Source organism: Gopherus evgoodei, chromosome 3 (assembly GCF_007399415.2).
Source record: "Gopherus evgoodei ecotype Sinaloan lineage chromosome 3, rGopEvg1_v1.p, whole genome shotgun sequence".
Taxonomy (NCBI): domain Eukaryota; kingdom Metazoa; phylum Chordata; order Testudines; family Testudinidae; genus Gopherus; species Gopherus evgoodei.
In genome coordinates this window covers 169,971,162-169,993,669 of record NC_044324.1, presented here as the reverse complement: position 1 = coordinate 169,993,669, position 22,508 = coordinate 169,971,162, and the positions used below count along the sequence as shown (strand labels likewise).

General features: G+C 53.2%; 1 protein-coding gene across 3 annotated transcripts in view; it reads right to left on the bottom strand.

Annotated features, from left to right (window-relative positions):
* Positions 1-9,616: 9,616 nt before the first annotated feature.
* ITPKB (inositol-trisphosphate 3-kinase B) overlaps positions 9,617-22,508 on the bottom strand; it is a 122,772-nt gene continuing 109,880 nt past the window's right edge. For all 3 annotated transcript variants that reach the window (XM_030557379.1, XM_030557380.1, XM_030557378.1), the window contains 3 exons: positions 16,396-16,497; positions 14,983-15,054; positions 9,617-11,716 (listed from right to left, as the gene is read on the bottom strand). In XM_030557379.1, the coding sequence (XP_030413239.1) occupies positions 11,501-11,716; positions 14,983-15,054; positions 16,396-16,497 (390 nt within the window). In that variant the 3' untranslated portion in view covers positions 9,617-11,500. The remainder of the gene's footprint in view (positions 11,717-14,982; positions 15,055-16,395; positions 16,498-22,508) is intronic.

The following is a 22,508-nucleotide window of genomic DNA, read 5'->3' as shown; positions in this document are numbered from 1 at the left end:
CGACCCCCACGGTGGCCGCCACGGACCTGGTCGTTGAAAAGAGCTTCCAGGTCCGGAGGAGGTCTTGGTAGAAGACCGGCAGCCCGGAGAGGTCTCGCGGAAGACCTCTCGGATGGAGGTAAAAGAGCTGCCGGTCGTATCGGAGCCCTCGAAAGCGGCGGAGGAAGGCGTGCGCCAATACGCTCCACGCCGGACTACCCGCACCAAACAGGAGCCGCTGCAGGGCCTGGAGGCGGAAGACGTGGACCTGAGCGCGTAAGCACTTCAGGCCCTGCCCCCCCTCCTCCAGGGGCAGGTGGAGGACCCCTGCAGAGACCCAGTGCGTCCCTGGCCAAAAGAACTCCAGAATCACAGTCCGGAGGTTGGCCAGGAAACCCGGGGCCGGGACCAGGGTGTTGAGTCGGTACCAGAGCATGGACAGGACCAGTTGATTAAGCACCAGTGCCCTCCCCCGAAGGGAGAGGCACCGGAGTAGTCCTGTCCATTTCCGGAGCCACTCCGTCACCCTGCCCTGCAAATCCTGCCAGTTCTCCGGCGGAGACGGATGCGTGGCAGAAAGGTAAACGCCGAGATAGAGCAGCGGACCCGCGCTCCACCTGATGGCCTGAAGCGCAGGTGGGAGGGAGCTCGCCTGCCACCCGTCCCCGACCACCAGGCCAGAGCTCTTGACCCAGTTGACCCGGGCAGAGGAGGCCGCCGAGTACACAGCCTGGCAAGCCTCCACCCGCGCCAAGTCGCCCGGGTCCTGGACCACGAGGAGCACATCGTCGGCGTATGCCGACAGGACCAGCCGCAGCCCCAGCTCCCGAAGCACCAACCCCGTCAACCTCTTGCGGAGGAGACAGAGGAAGGGCTCGATCGCCAGAGCGTACAGCTGGCCCGAGAGGGGGCACCCCTGCCGCACTCCCCGCCCGAAGCTGACCGGCTCGGTCAGGGTCCAGTTGAGCCTGACCAGACACTCCGCGGAAGCGTACAGCACCTGCAGAAAACCCACAAACAGGGGTCCGAAGCCGAACGCTCGCAGAGTGCCCAGGAGATACCCATGATCCATCCGGTCGAACGCCTTCTCCTGATCCAGGGACAGGAGGGCGAACGACAGACCATCCCTACACCCCAATTCCAGAAGGTCCCGGATTAGATACAAGTTATCAAAGATGGTGCGGCCCGGGACGGTGTAGGTCTGGTCTGGATGGACCACGTCCGCCAGCACGGACCCTAGCCGCATCGAGATGGCCTTCGCAACAATTTTGTAGTCCGTGCTGAGGAGCGAGACGGGACGCCAATTCCGTAAGTCGCGGAGGTCTCCCCTCTTCGGCAATAAGGCCAGCACGGCTCGCCTGCACGAGAGAGGGAGGACCCCGCTCTGCAAAGCCTCGGCCCAGACAGTGACCAGATCTGGGCCGAGGACGTCCCAGAACACGCGGTAGAACTCCACGGTCAGCCCGTCCAAGCCCGGAGATTTATTGGTGGGCATGCGACGGAGGGCCTCCGAGAACTCGGCCAGAGTGAGAGGCAGCTCTAGCCGGTCCCGGTCGCCCGTGCTGACCGTCGGGAGCCCGTCCCAGAGCACTCTGCAAGCGTTAGGATCGGTCGGATCCGGGGAGAAAAGAGTGGCGTAGAAGGCCCTGGCCCTCTGGCACATCTCCGCCGGATCCGTGAGGGGGGTGCCGTCCTCCGCCAGGAGGCAGGTGACGTGCTTCTCGGCCCCCCTCCTTTTCTCCAGGGCGTAGAAGAAGCGGGAGCCGCGATCCATCTTCCGAAGGAGGTGGATGCGGGATCGAACAAAAGCACCCCGGGCCCGATGGTCTTCGAGAGCCCGGAGCTCCTCCCGCTTCTCCCGGCACGCTCCGCAGAGGGATGGATCCTCGGGGCTGGCGGCCAGACGCCTCTCCAGCTCCAAGACCTCCCGCTCCAACTGCCCTATCGCCGCATCCCTCCGTCGGCTGGCACCCCGAGTGTAGTCACGGCAGAAGAGCCGGGCGCGCACCTTCCCCAGATCCCACCACCGCCGCGCCGAGGAAAAGGCGCGCCTCTGCCCTCGTCAGGCCAGCCAGAACTCCCGGAAGGACGCCACAAAGCCCACATCCTCCAGCAAACTATTATTAAAGTGCCAATAGGCCGGCCCCGGCCTCTCCGCACAGAGAGAGGCCGTCACGGTGGCAAGATGGTGATCCGAAAAGGGGGCCGGCCGAACGCTGGAGGAGTGGGCCCGTGAAAGGTGGAAACGTGACAGGTAAATACGGTCCAGCCGGGAGTGGCACGACCGATGGGCCTCCACCCGGACGAAGGTGAACGTCGAGACGTCGTCTGGGTGGTGGTCGCGCCAGACGTCCACCAGGGAGTGGCGGTCGACAATCTCCCGGAGGACGTCCGCAGCTGCCGGGCACTGCTCGGTCCCCGAGCGGTCCCGTTCCTCGAGGGTGGTGTTAAAATCCCCTCCCAGGACCAGGCACTCACGAGGGTCCAGGGAGCCAAGGAAGGCGGATGCCTGCTGATAAAAACGTAGTCTCTCCGGGCCCGATGTCGGGGCGTAAACGTTGACGAGATGAACCACAAGCCCCTCCATGCGGACCCGGAGGTGCAGCAGGCGACCCGGCACAGCCTCGGCGACCCCTAGCACCTCGTGCCGTAGGTCGGGGGAGAACAGGGTCGCCACTCCAGCCGCGCAGACAGAGAAATGGCTAAAGTAGGCCCCATCCCCCCACTCCAGCCGCCAGCGAGCTTCAGCGGCCGGATCCGTATGGGTCTCCTGCAGGAAAACCACAGAGTACCCCCCCTCCCGGAGGAAGGAGAGCACCTGGCTCCTGCGGAGACCCATCCTACAGCCTCGGGTGTTCAAGGTGGCAAGGACGATCGGCGCCATGAGGAGGGCTGGGGGGGATCCTCGCTGGCAGACACGCCCACGGCTTCCGGCAGGCCGCGCAGCAATCCGTGACCAACCCCGAAGGTAAGCAAGGAGTCACGGAAGGCACGGACCCGCCGGTAGACCACGGCGGCCTGCTTCCCGGTCCTCCTACCCTCCCCCATGAGGGCCCTTGCAGCCCGGAGGACCTGATGGAAATCCCCCCACCGCTGGAGCGCAAGATGGACTTTGTTCCGGGAGCCACGGACGTCCTCAAGGAACTCCCGCAGCTCCTCCCTCAGCACATGGGGGGGTGGGGTCACTGATCGAGGACTGGCCCCCAGTGGGGCCCCCGTCACAGCCCCGTGGCCCACCAAGGCGGGCAGGCAGGGGGCAGATCCCCAACGTGGCAGCAGATGGACCGACGCCACACGACCCGCCCCGCTCTCAGAGTCAAGAAGGGGTGGTGGAAGGAGAACAGCAGCCCCTGGGGGGTCGGGACAGGAAAGAGCTAGTGAACCCGCTCCCTGGGAGGTACTGCCAGGGGCGGCACTGGCATCACAGGAAGCGGGGGGGACAAGGACAGGGCCGACAGGAGTAGGGCGGGGATCAGGGAGAGAATCCGGGAAGGAGGTAGAGGCAGGATCCGGAGCCTCCACAGGTGAGACGCCAGAAGGTGGCTCCTCCTGGCCAGGGTCAAGGATCTGGGAAGCTGGCAGGGGACCCCGAACGATGCCAGGCTCAGCCACTGTGGCACGTGCGGCAGCCTCGGCACCCAGAGAGAGATGGTGGTCAATGGGGTCCCCGCTGGGGAAGGAGGGCGGGTCCTCCACACCAAAGAGGGACACCCCCTGGGAAGCAGGTCTCGGCAGCGGGGCACTGGCCGTCGCCCCGAGGGGCTCGGCAGCTGCCAACAGAGTGCCACCCACAGCCGAGTCGAGGGAAGAGTCCAGGGGACCCTCAGAGGTGGGAGCAGAAACAGCGGGCAGGGGAAGGGAACCCAGGGACAGGGGGGATGTAGTGAGGTCACCCAGATCGAGGCCCGCCGGCAGAGGGTCGTCCTCCCCCTGCGTGACCGGGGTCAAACCCAGGGCCTCGATTTCTGCGTAGATGGGAGGGAGATCACAGTCCACCACCCCAGGGCCCTCCCTGCCAGCACCCGAGGCGATACCCACCGCGGCGCTCGCAGAGGCGCCAAGTGAGAAGGGGGCGAGAGAGGCTCCCTCGGGGGCTTCCACGGGAAGGGACCCCGGAGGAGGGGCGGTGTCACCTTCCGGTGCTGCCACGGCATCCCCAGCCGGCACCACAAACTGGGAGTCATCAGGGGACAAGGCGGAAGACTCGACATCGGCGCCCCCCTTCCTGCTCTTCCGGGGGGCCTCCGAATCCGAAGCATGGAAAGAAACTCGAGCCTTCCGCTTGCCCCGCTTCCCCTCCACTAAGGACCAGCCCTCCATGGCATCATCCGGGGGCTGGCTAACAGGGGTCGGCTCGGGGGGCAAGGGCAATGGCTCGGGGACTCGAGGAGGCAGTGGTGGGACAGCAGAAACCGGGGAGGATTCCCCCTGGGACGAGCCCTCTCCCACGGCCGGCGATAGCCCCGCCACACCCTCCTCCACAGAGGTGGACCGAGAAGAAGGAGGAGGGGCAGCTTCGGGTGCTAGGCAGCCAGGGGCACCGGCGATGACAGGGCCGGCGCCTTGCCGGGGCTCGGGGGTCCCGGACGCTCCTCCGTGCTGGGCCAAGGGACAGTCCCTCCGGACGTGCCCCATCGCCCGGCAGAGGTAGCACCGGGCCTCCCCTGTCGAGTAATGCACCCGGTAGTGGGCTCCCTGGTAAGGGACCAGAAAGGACCCCTCGAGCGCCTCTCCGCCACGCGCCGCCGGCGGCAGTTGAAGCTGCACTTGCCGGCGGAACGAGAGAACATGACGGAGGGCGGGGTCCTTGCAGCCCAAGGGGAGAGGGCTGATGACAGAGATGGGGCGTCCCAGGGCAGAAAGGGCGGGCAGCAGGGCGGCATTGGGCAGGAAGGGAGGGACGGAGGTCAAGATCAAGCGGACCCCCAGGTCTTCTAACGGCTCCAGGGGGACGAACACGCCCCCCACCGCCAGGCCCGTCTCTACCGCCTCCTGGGCGGCAGCCTCCGATGCCAGGAAGAAGACCACCTTCCCGTACATTTTGGAGGCCGCCACGATGGCCGTGGGCCCCACTACCCTGGCCAACGCCCGCACGTAGGTCTCCACGTGGGGCGAGGCGGGCACCAGGAGGCAACGGACGCCGTGCTTCCTGGTCAAAGTGGGAAAGGGGCCCCGGCCGCTGTAGATGGTGGCAGAAGCAGCGGGCGGAGGAGCAGCGGCAGGCGGGGGGGCCGCCGCCACCTGGGCGTAAGCCCTGGGGGCCGAGGGAGGGACACCTGCATAGCTGGTGGAGGGAACAGCGGGGAGGGATGCCGCAGCCGGTAGTGGGGCTGCGGCAACGGGGGCAGTCTCCGCCATGGAGGGCCTGGCCTTTCTAGCGGGGCCCTTACCCTTCTTCCCACCCCGACCCTTCCCACCGGCTGGGGGGGCTCCCCCCGAATCAGAAGGGGCGAGAGACGTGGCAGCAACGGAGGTCTCCCCAGTACTCGCTGCCGCCGGTGCCCCAGCAGGGGTGGTGGTAGGTGGATCGGCAGCGGCGGTCGAGGTAGAGGCTTGGGCAGTGGACACGGGGGCAGGTGGAGGAGGGGTAGTGGGAGCATCGCGAGGGGTCTCCCCCGCCGCGTCCCCCGCCATAACGAGAGCGGGGAGTGGGACAAACAGCGAGGGGAGGGGAAGGAGAGGAGGCGGCCACCCCTCCCCGCTAGGCTACAGGCAGGGGAGGAGGGCGCCAGAAGGGGAAGGCTAAAGGGGCGTAGGGAGCAAGCAAGGACTACGGGTGGGATTGGTGCAGGGCACCAACGCAGAGGGGGGTTCCGGCTCCTCCAGTTGCACTAGGGGAGCGGGGGGGCAACGGCAGAGGGGGGAGTGCAGTCAACAAGGGGAAACCAAATGGGGAAGGGCACAAGCACCTGAGGGGGGGCGTGGGCGCATTGGGGGGAACCGATCAGGGCTGGGGGAGCACAGGGTGAGGGGAAAGGGCGAGCTGAGATTGGGGTAGAGGGAACACAGGGACAGCTACAGGGCCGGGGCAGAACTATCAGGCAGCAGAGGGAAATAGGTGGGGTGGACAAACGTGGCAGAGGGGAGGGGGTCAGTCAAGTATGAGGGGGGAGGTGGTGCACCCACAGGCACTTGTGCCAAAAAGTCAATGGTTGGCTGCTGCTGCTGCAGGCCCAAATGGTGGAAGTGGGCGTGGTGAGCCAGGCGAGCAGCTCAGACCCAGAGGCAGGAGTCCAAAGCAGAAGGAAAACAGCCAGCGGGGGTTGTGGAGGGGGCAACGATGGTGGTGGGGGCGAAAGGGGACACGGATGGACCAGGGGCAGGCTCCACGCCACACCCCCAGTGCCCCAGCAGACACAGTCCAAACCCCCACCACAAGAGCACAGTTTGAAAAAGACTCAGTCCAGAAAAGCCCCCTCCACAGTGGTCTGCATACTGTCTCCAGCAGCGGGTGGTCCTCTTCTCCTTCCTCTCCTCCTCCGGGCACCAACAGCTCCCCAGCAACAGCCACAGTAGGCCCAGCAGCTCCAGGTGGTGGTGGTCTGGCGTCCAGGCAGGAGGGACCCCGCTCAGAGGGTGGTGGTCTCAGCAACAAGAGCTGGGGTCCCTTACTCCCCTCTTCTCTGGGAAGCAGGCCAGCAGCCCCCCCCCAAGGGGCTGTAGGTGGAATAACAGCAGTAACTGAGGTGGGGGGGGGAACCACCAGCCAGCCAGCAAACAGACAGCAGAGAGAGGGGTAGGTGGTGGTGTCTAGCCCAGCCAGGGAAGCAGCAGGAGCAGGAACAGCAGCAGAAACAGCAGCAGCAAGGGCCCAGCGCCCAGCAGCAGCAGCAGCAGCAGCCCTCTCTCTCCTTCCTCTACAGCAGAGTGGTAGAAAGGAGAGCTAGTACTGGCCCCAGGAGAAGCAGGTGTCTGCTCCCTGAGTGACCAGAGCAGGGGCTGCACTAGAGTAATCAGGAACCTGCTAGAACCAGTTAAGGCAGACACGTTGATTAGAACACCTGCAGCCAATCAAGGCAGGCTAATCAGGGCACCTGGGTTTAAAAAGGAGCTCACTCCAGTCAGGTGAGGAGGAGCCAGAGGAGAGGAAGTGTGTGTGAGGAGCTGGGAGCAAGAGGCTCAAAGAGCTGAGAGTGAGAGGGTGTATTGCTGGAGGACTAAGGAGTACAAGCGTTGTCAGACACCAGGAGGAAGGTCTTGTGGTGAGGTTAAAGAAGGTGTTTGGAGGAGGCCATGGGGAAGTAGGTAAGGGAGTTGTAGCTGTCATGCAGCTGTTACAGGAGGCTCTATAGACAGCTGCCATCCACAGGGCCCTGGGCTGGAACCTGGAGTAGAGGGCAGGCCCGGGTTCCCCCCAAACCACCCAACTCCTGATCAGACACAAGAGAAGTTGACCCAGACTGTGGGGAAGATCACTGAGGTGAGCAAATCTACCAATAAGTGCAGGACCCACCAAGGTAGAGGAGGAACTTTGTCACATTACCTACTGCAAATGGGTTGTGTGTGTATGTACAGAGGGAAAGTGAGAGGACAGACAGATGTGAACATGTTAGAGTATGTGGTCTACAAAGGAGCGCTTGGTTATCCATGGTTTCTCCTTGTCCAAAGCAGAGATCAGAGACAAGGGTATAAAGAGGGGATTGACAGGAGCCGCAACACACTGGGAAACAGCTTGAGTGGCAGTTCCTTTGATTAGGATTTTTCCAGACAAACCATACTGGGAGGTTGTGAGTGCAGTAGCCATTGTCCCTGACTGTGGGCGAATGAAAGCTCTAATCCCCACAACCCAGACATCTGGCAGCCAAGATCCCTACAGGTTTGGCTTCGGTTTGCCTCCCAGATGAAGTCTGATTTCCCTTTAATGTAAGCTCTTCTCCATCCCCCAGTTTAGGGTCCAGTGCTCCTCTTACTTACACCCAGTGTTACTCCTGATACTGGTGTATCCAGGAACAGAATCAGGCCCTTAATGAGCAGGTGCTCACCGCAGGACAGGTCCCGACCCTTCAGTTACTCCAAGGTTTGATGACCTGGAATGAACACTCCCTTTGCAAACAAACATGGCTGGTTTTCATATGCCTTTATTTGGAAGTTATAGGCTCTTTACAGCCACTGTGCGTTGGTGTTTCAATACAGTTCAGATTTACTCTGCATCAACCAATGACCAAGGGGAGGGGGCAAGGAATACCTCACAGCAACAGTTCCAGCCTCCAGGAAGGCATAAGACATCCGGGGAAACAATCTGCTTCTTTCGAAGCCACAAAGCAAGGAATTGAGTTTACAAAACAGACTTTAAAATAATATACATATACAGGAGCAATGCGAAGCTAAACTACAGCTAAACTGGTACATATCTAGGCTGCTGCTTAAAGCCCTTTCCCCAAAGCTGGAAAAGGACATTTTAAAAACTAAAAATACAGGGTTGTTTAAAAAAAAAAAAAGATTCCATGCATTAAGTTGTAGTGTTTTGTGCAATTAAAAAGGAATGAAAATAAATATAACTTAAAAACCTTTTCCATGACACTAATGGAATAGGGACAAGTTCGTAAGGCACTTCCACAGGGGCTACTCTAAGCAGCATAGGAAACCTGGGCAAAAAGCTGAACAGTGCAACCATTTACAACTGTACGCTCAGAACTACAGACCTGTGCCTGGTGAGATATGAACTGAGAAAGTCTGACGAGATTTTAACTTCCATAAGAGAGACTTGTGCATGGCTGGGGAACAACAGATGACCGAGTTGCGCCCTCCCCCGGCCACACACACACACACACACACCTAGTGCCGCAGTGAAGGTTCCTTCCAGACAAAGAAAGTTGCACTCATCTAATTATTGCAGAACAGGCTGATAGCATCACTACCGGGGAAAGAGATGAGACAATGGTCTTTCAGAGTTGGGGGGTGGGGGGAGAGAAAGGTTCATAAATTCTGCCAGACTCCTAGCTAGCTTGTATTATTCAGGGAGAAAAAGCTGCAGGATTGTTCATGATCCAAGCTCAATACTGTCCTTATGTCCTAAGTTCTGGAGAACTCCAAGCTCTCCAGGAAGACCAAGAGGCACCAACGGCCTTCCCCTCCCACGTCAATATCTGACCTTTAGCAAGCTAACTCTGCTGCAAGCATGCTGCTTAGCTCAAATGTTCCAGGAAGCTAAAAATGAGCCTCCACCCTAAATAGAGAACTGGTTGTTTTCACAAGCCTTGAAACAGAAAGGCCACGTCTACATCCAATTTAGGTAGAGCAGATTAGGGAACTATTTGTGAAAACCAGAGCTGGATTTACTGAGCTACGTGGGTAACAAGGAAGGTGTGTGTGTGGGAGGGGGGGTTGCCTTAAATCCTTGCGTCTTACCAGTAAAACTGAGGCGATAACCTTGAGAGCTGCCTCCCTGCCCTAACTCCCTCCATATACTGCTGTAGATATAAGAGCTCTCAAACGCACACCACTAGGGGCAGGTTCTTTGCACATATGAACAGGGTTGACTCTGGCTTTTTTGCAGCCCCAAGCAAAAACAAGGGTGCAGGGCGGCTGCAGCGGCAAAGCAGGGTTAAAAAAAAAACACGGCACGTCTGGAGCGGCAAAGCACGGGGGGGGGGGAACCACGGCGCGGCCGGAGCCAAGGTGCAGGGGGACTCCCTGCACTGCAGACGAGCCCCGGCTAGCGAAGGGGAGGGGGAGGGAGCAGGGAGGAGAAGGAGAAGGGGGGCAGCCAGCGCTTCAGCGGGGCACTCGCCACGTGACCTCGACTGCTGCGCCACCTGCCAGGAGGGCTCTGCACCGCTCCGGTGGGGGGGAGGGAAGGACGCAGGCTACCGTGCCGAGTTTGCTGCAGGGCGCTCCCCTCCTCCGCGCCGCCGCCCTCTACAGGGCAGCCGGATTGGCGAACAAAAACAAAACAAAACAAAACCGTGGCCGTGCCACCCTAGGATTGGGTGGAATGCCGCCCTGTAGAATCTGCCGCCCCAAGCACAAGCTTGCTTGGCAGGTGCCTGGAGCCGGCCCTGCACATGAAAGAAACCTTTTAGATCAGTTAATGCAATTCTGTTTGAGATGTAGCCAGGACTGGTTCTAGAAGAACCCATAAGTATGCCTGGCATTTGCCAATCGTAAGGGCTTGTAACAAGGATACTACAAAAGATGCTCAAAGGCATTGAAAAATAATGGAGACCACTCCCCTTGTGAACTCTCTTCTGACCCAGATTTACCAGGGGTTCCCATCCCTTTCTGCACACTTAGCAGTATTAGCCTTACACAGCGCAGAGGACAGCTAACTTGATAATTGCTAGGAAATATCCTCCAACATTGAAGCCTTTTTAAAGTTTCACAATGGTCTCTATAGCCACTTTCACTCTCCTTCAGCCTCATCTGAGGCTTCAAGACACATGGTAGGCCACCATCCCAGGTTAGGAGGGCTGGAAGTTGCTCCTATAATGGGAGCAGGATCGCTGGAGACAGAAGAGAAATCTCTTCTTTGTTGTCTTGGTTCAGACTATTGGTTCCACAGTATTCCCAGTCAGTGCTGGCCTAGGAGGTCTGAGCATCAGTCTCAGATCTTCACATGCCAGCACATTGCCCTACTGCTAAGTTGCTCAAAGGCGATTTCAATTTGAAGACAGGCCCATGATAAACATCTACAGCTGACAACGCCAGCCCACCTCAGTGGTTAGAGGGAAGCTCATCATCCAGCACCAAATAGGTTAGTAAGAGCCACAGTCACACCAAACTTGGTTATTGACAAGAACAGACTTCGCAGTTCCAATGGCCACTCGAAAATAACAGAACAATCACAAGTGGGTAACAAGGTTGCTCGAAGAGAGAGAAACCTAGATCTCCTAAGGATTCCAAACCTCTAGCTTCCTAGGACGAAGGATGTTATTAAACGTAACTAAACCGCTCCCAATCTGGTATCCCTGCCTTCACCTTCTCCAGAATCTGTGTCTTCCTTATTCCATAAACCCTAAGACACTTAAAATGGCAATCTAAAAGCTATGAAGCCTTGACTGCTTTGAGGATGGTGTGTTACCAACACCAGCCACTAGAGGACAGATGATCCTTACAGCTGAATAAATTCTGTCATTCACTTAGCAGGAAGGGCTTTAATTACACAGTTCAGGAGCAACAGAACTCAGGGTTCGGACACCATCTTTGTTCAACTGGAGGGCGCGTCAGCTGCACAACTGCTCACTACGTACGTTCTTGTTCAAAAGAGATTGACTAAGAGCCAGAAATGCTATGGAAAGCGCATGCGTTCACCTAGCCAACCAGACCACAGCTGCTCGCTGCTCAGGCGCCTGCGACGAGCGACACGATCTGCTCCCATCTATAGAGCAAAGCCAAGGTTTCAAGTTCAGCATTTGTTCTGGCAGGTGATCTACATATGTACAAAAACTAAAAACCACCTTAAATAGGAAAGTTATAGCTTTAACATGGGCAAGGGGGCCTTGGAAAGTGTCTTGTAGTGCAGTTCAGAAGAGTCAGTTTGGGGGGCAGGATGCTGGGTAGTGGTGGAGTTGGCCATATGGCTTTAATGCAGGTCCTCGCTCTGTGACAATTCCATTAGGATCTCAATGAGGTTGTCCAGCCCCCAGAGGTAGCCGTCCTCTCTGTTCCCTTCCACCCACGGCACGTTGTGCTGGAGGAATTGTCCCTCTGGCAGTGGTGTGGTTTTCCCAAAGTCGATCATCCAGACTTTGGCCTGTTCCTTTTGGTCATGAATGAAGAGGAGGGAGCTCCCAATTACCTGCAGAGAGAAAAGACACCAGTATTCATGCTTCCAGTTTTAAACAGACATATATGCCAGTCAGGATATAGCTGCTTTTGCCGTCATCACACTCCCATTATCTAAAACTGCACCTGCAATATTTTACGCTTGAGTTTTTGCATGTGCAAAAACTTGGATTTGTGCACACCAGCTGTATTTGCACATGCAAATCAGAAATGTAAACTACTGGATTTACTCACAAGTCACAGATTTTGTGCATGCAAGAAGCTTTGCCAAAGAGAGGAGCATGAAACTTTGGGCGCATAAAATTGCAGCTACAAACTTCAGAAGCCAAGTGAAGGTTCCTGGCAGGGGGAAGACATAGAGCTTGTCTTCATGGGGACACTCAGGGAAGTTAAGACTGAAGATAGGAGGTTAACGCACATCAGTTAAAGTACACAAAACCACTGAATGAACGCTGCCATTCAGAAGTAAAGTGGCCTTACTGCCCTTAATCCTCCTATTTCTAGAGTCTTCAAAGGAGGATAAAGCTACAGCAAATGTAGGCCACTTTAAACGAGAGCATCCACTCAGGAATTCATGTGCCTTCATTTACGCCCATTAACATCATACTTGCATTTGTCTTAATTTTGGGGAGTCCCTGTATAGCCATGCCCTTTGCACCAGCATTTAGAATAAGGCTCTCCACAGCCCAAGTTCTTTATGGATGATCAGTGCCTGGAATTAAGCTACACTCGCTGGGTCTGTATCCTATGATATACAAACACCACCTCAGCAATTGTGCTTAAGTTCTTGAATATAAGTTATGCATGGACAAAATGTCCCCTCCCTGACTGATGCTTCATCTAGTAACACTTAGAAAAGAGACTGGGGTAGGTTTCACCAAGGCTTGTGGCCTCTGTAAGTCTATCCGGATAAGTTACAGGACAGTAGGGTAACAGTCCTCCCTTCTGTGAGCTGCTGCCACTACTACAACAGGCTGTTTCACATTGTGATAAGCCTTTGGACAATTAAATCCTGTCTGTCCTCAGCGTGCGTGCGTGCACCTCTCCCACTGAATCCAACAGGAGTTTGGGAGGGCTTCCGTGTGTAGAATTTGGCTGTGTGTTACTTTAAGAAAGCCTGCCTGAAGAAGGTAATCCTGCTGCAGCTTCCCCTCCTGGGGGAATCCCTACCAGACCAGCCAAGGAGGAGGTGGAAAAGAGCTCACACAAACTCATGCAGAGGAATGGCCCCCTCTGCACTTCTCCTTCCTTTAATACCTGGCCTTATTTCCAGTTTGGCTAGGTGCTGAATATTCACAGAGCTCACTGACTCCAGTGGGAGCTGTGGGTGCTCAGCACCTCTGAAGAGCCTATGATAGTTGCTTCCCCTACTGGGCCAAGACAGCCCAGGTATGCGGATTTTCAGATCCCACTGCCTGCTCCGCCTAAGGTATTCCCCAAGGTTCTGACCCAGTGCCGGGTTTGAGTCTGTTTTTACATCAATACTGTGTTTCAGTTGTGCACATGGACGCCAGGATCACATTTCGTAATCCTCACTGCATAGTTTTGCCTCACATAGCTTCTGCTTTCCCAGTTAAAAAAGAATTCAGTGAGTGCAGAGGCCTCAATTCAGGAAAACACTCAAGAAAGCTTTCCAAACAGAAACATTTTACAGAGTCAGGGCCATAATAATGTGTCTCCCATAAGTGCAGTTGTTTGATGGACTCTGTACTGACTTGCACTATTGCTATTCATGGTAGCAATGGCTAGCGCAACCCCTACAGGAGCAGCAAAAGTGGGCACTTTCAGCTAGCCCCTCGAATAAGAGACAGGGAATGCAGACGAGACTTGGAAGCTAGCAGAGAAAGACTCAGCCAATTGTAAGAAGCCGTTCTTGAACCACGAAAGGGACTGAAGAGAAATTTGTTAGCTGAAAGGGTCCAAACAGGAGAAATTAAACTAACAAGACCATCTGACCAGTCACCAGACTGGTCAGAAGATGTTCCCTATTAATCACCAGTTCGAGACAGCATTGGGGAATGGGGGGAGTGCTGGAGCCTAGCATGTCCCCTGAAGCAATCCCCAGGAAAGAACAGTGATGCAGTTCTAGAAGAATTCAACCAATGTCAGCATTTCAAACAGAAGTGCTACCACGTTTGAAGCATCACCCATTTTAGGTCTGCCTATAGAAAAAAAGGTTTTAAACGGAAGCACGTAGAGTTTGTACAAGTTGTTATGAATTTACATTTGTGAGGAGGCTTTCTCCCCTCAGTGCATTGGAGCTTTCCTAGAGACAGACGGGTCTGGGAATGAATGCACATCAGCAGCACTTCTTTCCACTCTCATAGCCTCCCTTTGCCCTGAAGGACCCATTTCGCTTTAAAGAAGCTATTCCTGCATAAGTGCTTCAGTTTCATCTCTTTGGTAACTGGGTTTTGAAAAAGGCCATGGAAAATGCTGACTTTTCAATATTTATTTTAGTCCCAAACCAGATTGTTATTTTGAAGTTTCCTGTGAAATGAAAATTCCAAAAGATGTCTATTTGGAAATGTCAAAAGGTTTTGTTTCAACATTGGCTCAAAAAACAAACAAACAAACACACCTGACATTGCTGCAATCTAAATATTTAATTTTGGTTTGTTGAACTGACCCAAAACTCTTTGTTTCAAGTAATTTAAACATTTCAATTGCCCTGAGACTTGTGATTCAGGTGCAAAAATGTGTAGGGAAAAATATGGAAACTATTTTCTGACAGAAAATCATTCTGACAGAAGACTCCTGACCAGCTCTTGCCAGCAAGCTCTATAAGTGCTGTTTTGAGATACTCTCCCAGCATCCTTTCAGGCATCTGGAACCATGTTTAAATAACTCATGATGCTGGAAGCCAACCATTATCTGGAACTTGCACTTACGTAGACTTTAGCATAGAGATATCATATTATATTTTCTATGATAGAATAGCCAGGAATATTCCTGAAGTCACATATAAGCATAAAGATATTGAACAAACATTTAAACATGAGCTCCTGGACTAATAAAAATTGATGGTCATATAATTTAAAGGTAGCTTTCACTTAGTGTCAGATGTGACAAGGTTACATCAAAGTCGTAGGTCATATGATCTCTCTGCAGGTATTAAGCAGACAAATCTATGAAAATACACATTTGAGAATAAACTCAAGTTTTAGAAATGTATGAGTTCTAACACTGACAATATCCTTTTCTTGGACAGAAGCTACACAGTACCCATAGGGACAGATCTAGCTAAGCATTGTCTCAAGAGAGAAAGGCAAGTTCTACCTCGTGGCATTTAAAGAATGGCGATGTTTCCAGGGTGTCACGGATCCCCTTCAACCGATTAAGGTAACCGTTCTGGAATGATAAAGAAAATAAGCTATAAGTACTACTACAAGTTTAAGTCTTTTCAAGCAAGTCAGTAGTAAGACCTAGAGAGGGGCGTATTAGACTAGTAACATGGTGAATTTCTGGAATTCTTCAAAGTCCCCTTGCTAATCACAGCAATGTTCCTGGTTTAATCCAAAAAGCAGGCTAAATTATAAATATTCTAATACATACAGTACTGGCTAACCATGCTGCCAGCCCCTCTTCTAAGAGGAGTCAAAACAACCGCTCAAACTCTGTCTCTGGTGGGAGGTTGCAGAGGGGTGGACTTCAGGAGGTTAGCAGTTTGACTGATTAGATTCACCTCTCATTAGCCCAAGCCTTAAACAGTGTCAAAGTGATTTGAAAGAACTTCAAGTCCGCCTGCGTACATGGGAGCAATTTGGCCAAACCAGAGCTGGGCAGCGTCATTCACAGAACCAAGAATAAACTCCAGTTAGCTAATGTCAAAGTAAACAGGCAGGTTTGAAGTCGGCAGCGCTAAGAGTCAGGCCATATAGAGTCACTCGCTAATAGGCTTCATATGGTAGGGCCTAAAATGGAGCTAGTTTATCAAATTGTATATTTCACCCAGTGTATGTAAAACATGTACAGCTAAACAGCTAGTTCACCTAGCAACACGCAGCAGCACCATTTGGCATATGCAGGATACATGGGTTTGCAGCACTCAGGCCCAGGAGAGGGATGGCTACAGACAAGATGGTCCCCTCCCCAATGCCCCTGGATGGCAGGGATACTGGGCACCCTTACAGCCTGCCTTATGAGGCAGCTCACAGTATAGGAAGGAAATCTTCTCCAGCCAAGCAGCCAGAGATCAGAAGTAAGAAACAAATGGAAAGGTCTGGCCTTTCTTCACCAGCCCCAGCCACTACTGATGGGAGCTTGTTCCTCACATCCCATGCCTGCAGCCTCTTCTCCATCTCTACAGCAGACTTCCCCTCCCCTCGTTTAGTCAACCAGCCTACCCTTCCGCGTCTGTCCTCCGGCAGTGGATGGTTTCGTAATCCTAGTAGCTGTCTGATATAATCAGGCTGCCTAGTGCAAAGTCTGAGTGTTGCCATTACAGCTAATAGTGTGTTCTCTCCTAGCCTCTGCCTACCCCTGCACCTTCTCCAGGCTAGGAAGAGGTCTCTACTTTGCCCTTCTGGTGCTATTTTCCAATAGGCTTGGCACAGCAGTGGCAAGATTAATTCTGTGGTCCTTAGCATTAGGCAATACATCACCAAGGCAAGAGCCTAGAGGAGGAAGGAGTCCACTCTCGCACCTGGCAGGCATTTGGGCAATGTCGTCCTAATGCAACTGCTGACTCACCAGAATGTTACGGTTTCCTTTAGTGAATTCTCTGAAGGCCTCTGTGACCTGTTCCTTTGTTCTTGTCTTCTTGAAATCCCGGTTCACTGTGCCATCTTCTTTCTTAAAAAGGGAGACAGAAACCCAGACACATTGTCATGAGAGCGGGCAGTTAGAGGAGGTGACTTGTGTTTGAAACACTGTTGGGCATGTCATGAACCAGACTGCAGACTGGCCTCCTTGAGGGCAAGGGGACAGGTAGTCAAGATTCAAGTAAGTGCCATGAAATAATAATAAACACCTACTCTTTCATAGCACTTTTCAGCTCAAAGTTTTTTTTATAGAGGGAGATAAATATCATTATCCCTATTTTACAGATGGGAAAATAGAGGCACTGAGACGTCACCTAGCAGGGCCAAAGCCAAGATTTGAACCCAGGTCTCCCAAATCCCAGTCTAGTGCTCTATTCTGTAGGGCACAATAGTCCTCTGCTTAGAAAGGGTCAGATGTAGTGACTGTTTGCCTTACTGAAGAGGTCAGCTGACATACTGACCTGCTGTTCAGCTCTTGCAGCCAGCCCATTACTTAATAAGGAATCTGAGCAGCAGCTCCCCAGTGTCACAGAGACTTACCAAGGCCACTAATGACATAGGCAAGTTACCATCCGGGGACCGTAGCATTGACTAACCCCAAGTGCAGGTCCTAGAAGTAAGTACCACTCATTTTTTGCTATGTAGCTCCCGAATTCCTTCTCCCCGCTTTCTCTGACCAGAATGTCTAATAGCCAGCGGCTGCCTCCTATTGTATTCTTGCTTCAAGAAGAAACAAGCATTAAAGTCATGCTAGAAAACATCTGAAGATGGAGGAAAGGGAAACGTAGACATTTCCTAGAAGGGGACACAAAAATCCCTGGGTAGCCAGTCTGATTTGAAACACTAGGGCAGCTTTTGGGTGGGAAGGCATAATGCAGGCTGCAGCAGCTCACACATAGGCCCTGGGCAATACCTGCAGGGCCGGCCTTAGGATTTATGGTGCCCTAGGCGAGATTATTAAACTGGTGCCCCTGTGCCTGATCTGCTCTTAGCAACACAAACATAAGCTTACAGTATTGGAAAACTTGCCACATTCACGTTATTAAAACCAGTTTAACTTAATGAAGCACACTGTAATGCTGATGGACTAGCACTAAAGAAGCAGCACTATAGAAAAAATTCTGATATGACAGAATGATGCAAATAATATTTTTTTTTAATTTATCAAAATTTTATTGGAAATTTATATGAAAAGGTATTGAAACAAAGATTTGTTTTTAATTAAAAGCAATCTTTCTGGCTTTTTTGGCTGCAAAATCAGTAATAATGTCATCGTATGACAAAGACAAAGTCGTGTCTTGTTCGATTGGAAGAATAGCAAGACCAGTTAAGCGTTCCTGACTCATGGTAGAGCGGAGATAGTTTTTAATGAGCTTTAGTTTTGAGAAACTCTGTTCTCCTGATGCTACTGTTACAGGAATTGTCAGTAGAATACGAGTGGCAATATACACATTAGGATATATGTCAACAAGTTTGCGGGTATGAATAAACTGTACAATGTCCATCACCGATTTTGCATGTGGCAACATTGATGACAGTGTACTCAATTCTTCGTACAATTCAAGTCCATTTAAATCAAAACTATCACCGTGCTTCAGGAGGCTCTCTAGGTTCTTGCACTTTGTCATTAGTTGCTCTTGTTTTCCTATTTCGTTGAATTTAGTTATGTCATACAAAAATCCAAACTGTTCATGGTGTACTTTCAAGGTATTAAACCTTTCATCAACAGCAGATACTGCTTTATCCATCACAACATTAAAAAATTCAACCTCAAATTTCTTTTCTGGATCGTCTATGGGAATGATCTGTTGTACAGATTCTTCACAAAGAAGTGTCCCTGGCCTTTTAAACTCATATTAACTATGTATTTACTTTATGAAAGTTGGAGAAAACATTGTGAAAACGTAAAACATTGGCTGCCCAACTTCTGGGCTGGCAAAAGTTATACTGACTCACAGGGAAAAAAAAAAGCAGGAGAATCTTAGTACAACATATGGTCACTTTATACCAGAGGTCGGCAACCTTTCAGAAGTGGTGTGCCAAGTTCACTGTAATTTAAGATTTCTCGTGCCAGTAATACATTTTAATGTTTGTAGAAGTTTCACGGAGTCACCGGGCGATGCTCTGGAACTGCTCCCCACAAAGCCAGTCAGGACTTTGGGGAGCCTCCTGTTCCTTGGAGCAGACTTGTTCAGGGCAAGAAGCTCACACGTCTTCATCTCCTGGGTCTCTCCTTGGAGCATTCAGCATCCTCTGTCCCTCCGTGCGCTTCCCACAACGAGCCCGCCTCAGTGGGGTCGTGGGGAAGCCACCGGGTCCTGCACCCCCACTTTGCAGTCAGATGTGACTCTTAGCCAGCCAGTAAAACAGAGGTTTATTCGATGACAGGAACAGGTCTAAAACAGAGCTTGTAGATACAGCGAACCAGACCCCTCGGCCGGGTCCATTCTGGGGGGCAGTGAAACAGACCCCCCATGTCTGCACTTCACTCCTCGACCCCAGCCAGCTCCAGACTAACAACCCCTCCCAGCCCCTCCTCTCTCCTCAGCCCCTTTCCCGGGCCAGGAGGTCACCTGATCCCTTTGTCTCCAACACCTTCAGCTGGCACCTTTGCAGAGAAGGGGTCTAGGCCATTAGTTGCTAGGAGACAGAGTGCCAGGCATTTAGGTGCACTGTCCCTTTGCTCTTCAGCAATCACATGCCCTTATCCCACCACCTAGATACTTAAGAACTGCATAGGGGACACTGAGGCACCAACACAGTATTCAGAGGAAACATCAAGAACATTCCCAGTTCGTCACAAGAAGGTTTCTCTCTATGTCTATATTATATAAATAAACTATTGTTATTATCTGAGGTCTTGGCCACCGGTCCTGCTCAGGCCACTGCCAGCTGAGTAAATGAAACCCCAAACTGGCAGCGGGCTGGTGGCTGGAACCCTAGACAAGGATCCCAGGCCCTGCTCAGTCCGCTGCTGGTCTGGGGTTCTGACCACCAACTCCTGCCAGCCAGGATCCCGGCCGCCAACCCCCCCTCAGCCCGCTACCAGCCTGGGATTCTGCTCACCCAGGCTGGCAGGAGGCAGAGTGGGGCTGGCGGCTGAGCTCCTGACTGGCAAGGGGCCGGCAGCCGGAACCCCGGAGTAGCAGTAGGCTGAGTAATGCTGGGACCCCAGACTGGCAGCAGACTGAGCCACTCAACCCTCCACCGGCCCTGCTCAGCCCGCCACCAGCCCACTCAGCCCGCTGCCGGCTGAGTGAATGGAACCCCAGGCTGACAGCAGGTTGAGTGGTTCAGCTGGCCTGCTCAGTCCACTGCCAGCCTGGGGTTCCTTGAGGGTCCCCAGGCCAGCAGCAGGTGCTGAATGGGGCCGATGGCTGGTATCCCAGCTGGCAATAGGGCAGCAGCCGGAACCCCAGAGCAGAGATGGGCTGAGCCGCTCAGCCTGCTGCTGCATACCATCAAAAATCAGCTCACCTGCCACCTTTGACACGTGTGCCGTAGGTTGCCGACCCCTGCTTTATACACTAGTAAGAAGATGAGCATATTACAGTTGTTGGAGGGTTCTTATCAGGAGTAACAGGCTATATGAAAGTCAGTCAACATTTTTTGTTTCTCTGATGAAAACTGGCCCACTCCCTGCCTTTAACCAAACCTGTCACTAATAATTGTCAACAACTTAATTTTCTGTTTTTGGCTAAGATATTGATTTTTAAAAAAAAAAAATATTGAAATTGGATTCAGGATTGTTAGCAAGAATTTTTGGCAAACAAAGTTGTTAAATGACAATCTAAATGGCAACACAGTACTGCTTTCATGCTTGGCTCACCCCCCAGCCTGCTGGTCCAACAGCTGCATTAGACCCCAAAATCCACCTCTTGGGGTGCAGAGTGGCAACAGAAGCAGCAAACCCTCAGGTGCAATCACACGCCAATGGGCACCACCACCAGCCTTACGGACCATGGTGAAGTTAGCACAGCATCTGATCTCAGACAGGTCACCCATGGAGCCACAGCAGCTCATCTTGCCCTGTGCAGCTCCCCCCCGGATGAGATGGATCGCTGGCAGCTGCCAGCCCGGGGAGAGGTGCTTCCCAGCTAGGGTGGCCAGATCCAGATGTCCTGACTTTATCGGGCGAGTCCTGATATTTGGGGCTTTGTCTTATATAGGCACCAATTACCCCCACCTAGAGTGACCAGACAGCAAGTGTGAAAAATCAGGACAGGCAGTGGGGGCGGGGGGAGAGGGGGTAAAAGGAGCCTATATAAGAAAAAGACCCCAAAATTGGGACTGTCCCTATAAAATAGGGATATCTGGTCACCCCACCCCAAGTCCTGATTTTTCACACATCTGGCTAACCCCAGCCAAGCCCTGTGTGACATTACAATTCTGACTGCCTGCCAAGGAAGTGAGTTACTTTCACTTTCATTCCTCAGCAGGCAGGCAGCCAGCTGCCTCCTCTCCCCTCCCCCGCAGCACCTCACCCAACCCAGCCCTGACGGAGGGGAGGGAGGAGAGAGAGGGGTGCTCCTGGGGAGGAGGGAGAAAGGAGGGGGTGCTCCATGGGGCGGGGGGAGAGAAGAATGGATGTTATGGGAAACAACAAAGGATACTGGTTCCAGAGCCACAGAGCCTGCCTCACCTGACCTCAGCCGGGGGGAAAGAGTCACACTCACAGGTGAGCTCCTTTCCCACCCCCACCCCCTCCCCTTCCCAAAGACCCCAGCAGCCAATCCCATTCCTCAGACTGTGCTGCATTCGGCTCTCTCTAGGACCCAGCAGCCCTGCTTCTACACTGTCTGGGCTGCCTGCAGCGTGGTGCCCCCAGGGAGAATGAGGCCCTACGCCGCTGCCTATTCTGCCTATGCCTAAGGACGGCCCTGAATACCTGCTTTTCTCCCTACTGAAAACCACAAAAAACAGTGGGTCTGCAGGAGACCCGGGTCCCCAGCCCATTGATAATGGCCAAGAGTCGTAAAAGACACCTGCCTGTCAGCTGTTTATGATCACCTCTGTGTTCAAGGACTGATACGTACAATGTAAAAACTCAGCAAGCTGTGTACACTCTTCCCTCCCGCTCCAGCTGAGCACCATGGCTACCTGAACATCTCATCTGCTCAGACTGCACCCAGTCTAGCCCTAGAAGGGACTCAGATGAACTGGCCTGCTTTCATCTGCTCCTGCTCAGCAGAGGAAACAGGCACATGGCTCAAGGCCAGATTCCCATCACTTGGCAGCGAGCGATACTTTGTTCCAGGAAGGGTCCCCTTGAAGTCAGCTACTCCACACAAGCAAGGATGTTAGAATCTGCCCTGGAAAGATTTCTTTAAGCGACATTGTCAGACAAAGGTCCACACTGAAGGCTTCTGACCTATGTAGTTGACCGTGGGTTGAAGAGTCAGGTCAGGTCTATCATTCAATACCTTCTCTCCTCCCAAAAGCCACAGAGCAGGCAATAAAAGGAGTTGCATGAAAAAAAAGACACAGAGGTCATGAATATGCATCTCCAGCTTTTACCCTTGACCTAAACAAAGTCCGATGCAGTGAAGAGGTAAGTGTTTTTCCTTAAATTTCTCACCATTGCTATGAATGGTGCAGCTCCACAGTGGTAGGAGGTAGACAGATTGCCAGCATGTTTCTCATTCGGTCATCTAGGCCTGTTCTAAGTGAGGTGGCTGTGGGGCACCCATGGCTGAGCTAGTCTATTGAGATTATGGAATCCTCATCACTGAAGGCTTTTAAGAACAGGTTGGACAAGCACTTTTGAGGGATGGTCTCAATATACTAGGTTCTGCCTCCGTGCAGGGGGCTGACTAGATGGCCTCTCGAGGTCCCTTCCAGCCCTACATTTCTGTTATTCTATCAATAGCAATGGTGGGAAATTTGAAGAGAAAAGGTTTATGCAGACACAGCCCAAGAGCAACATGAATACATCCCAGGATTAGAGTTAGCCATGGTTAAGTGCTCCATTTAATGGAGCTCTGCGCACAGCACGACAGAAATAGCAAGAAGCCTCTGCTCCAAGGAGCTTACAGGCTACCA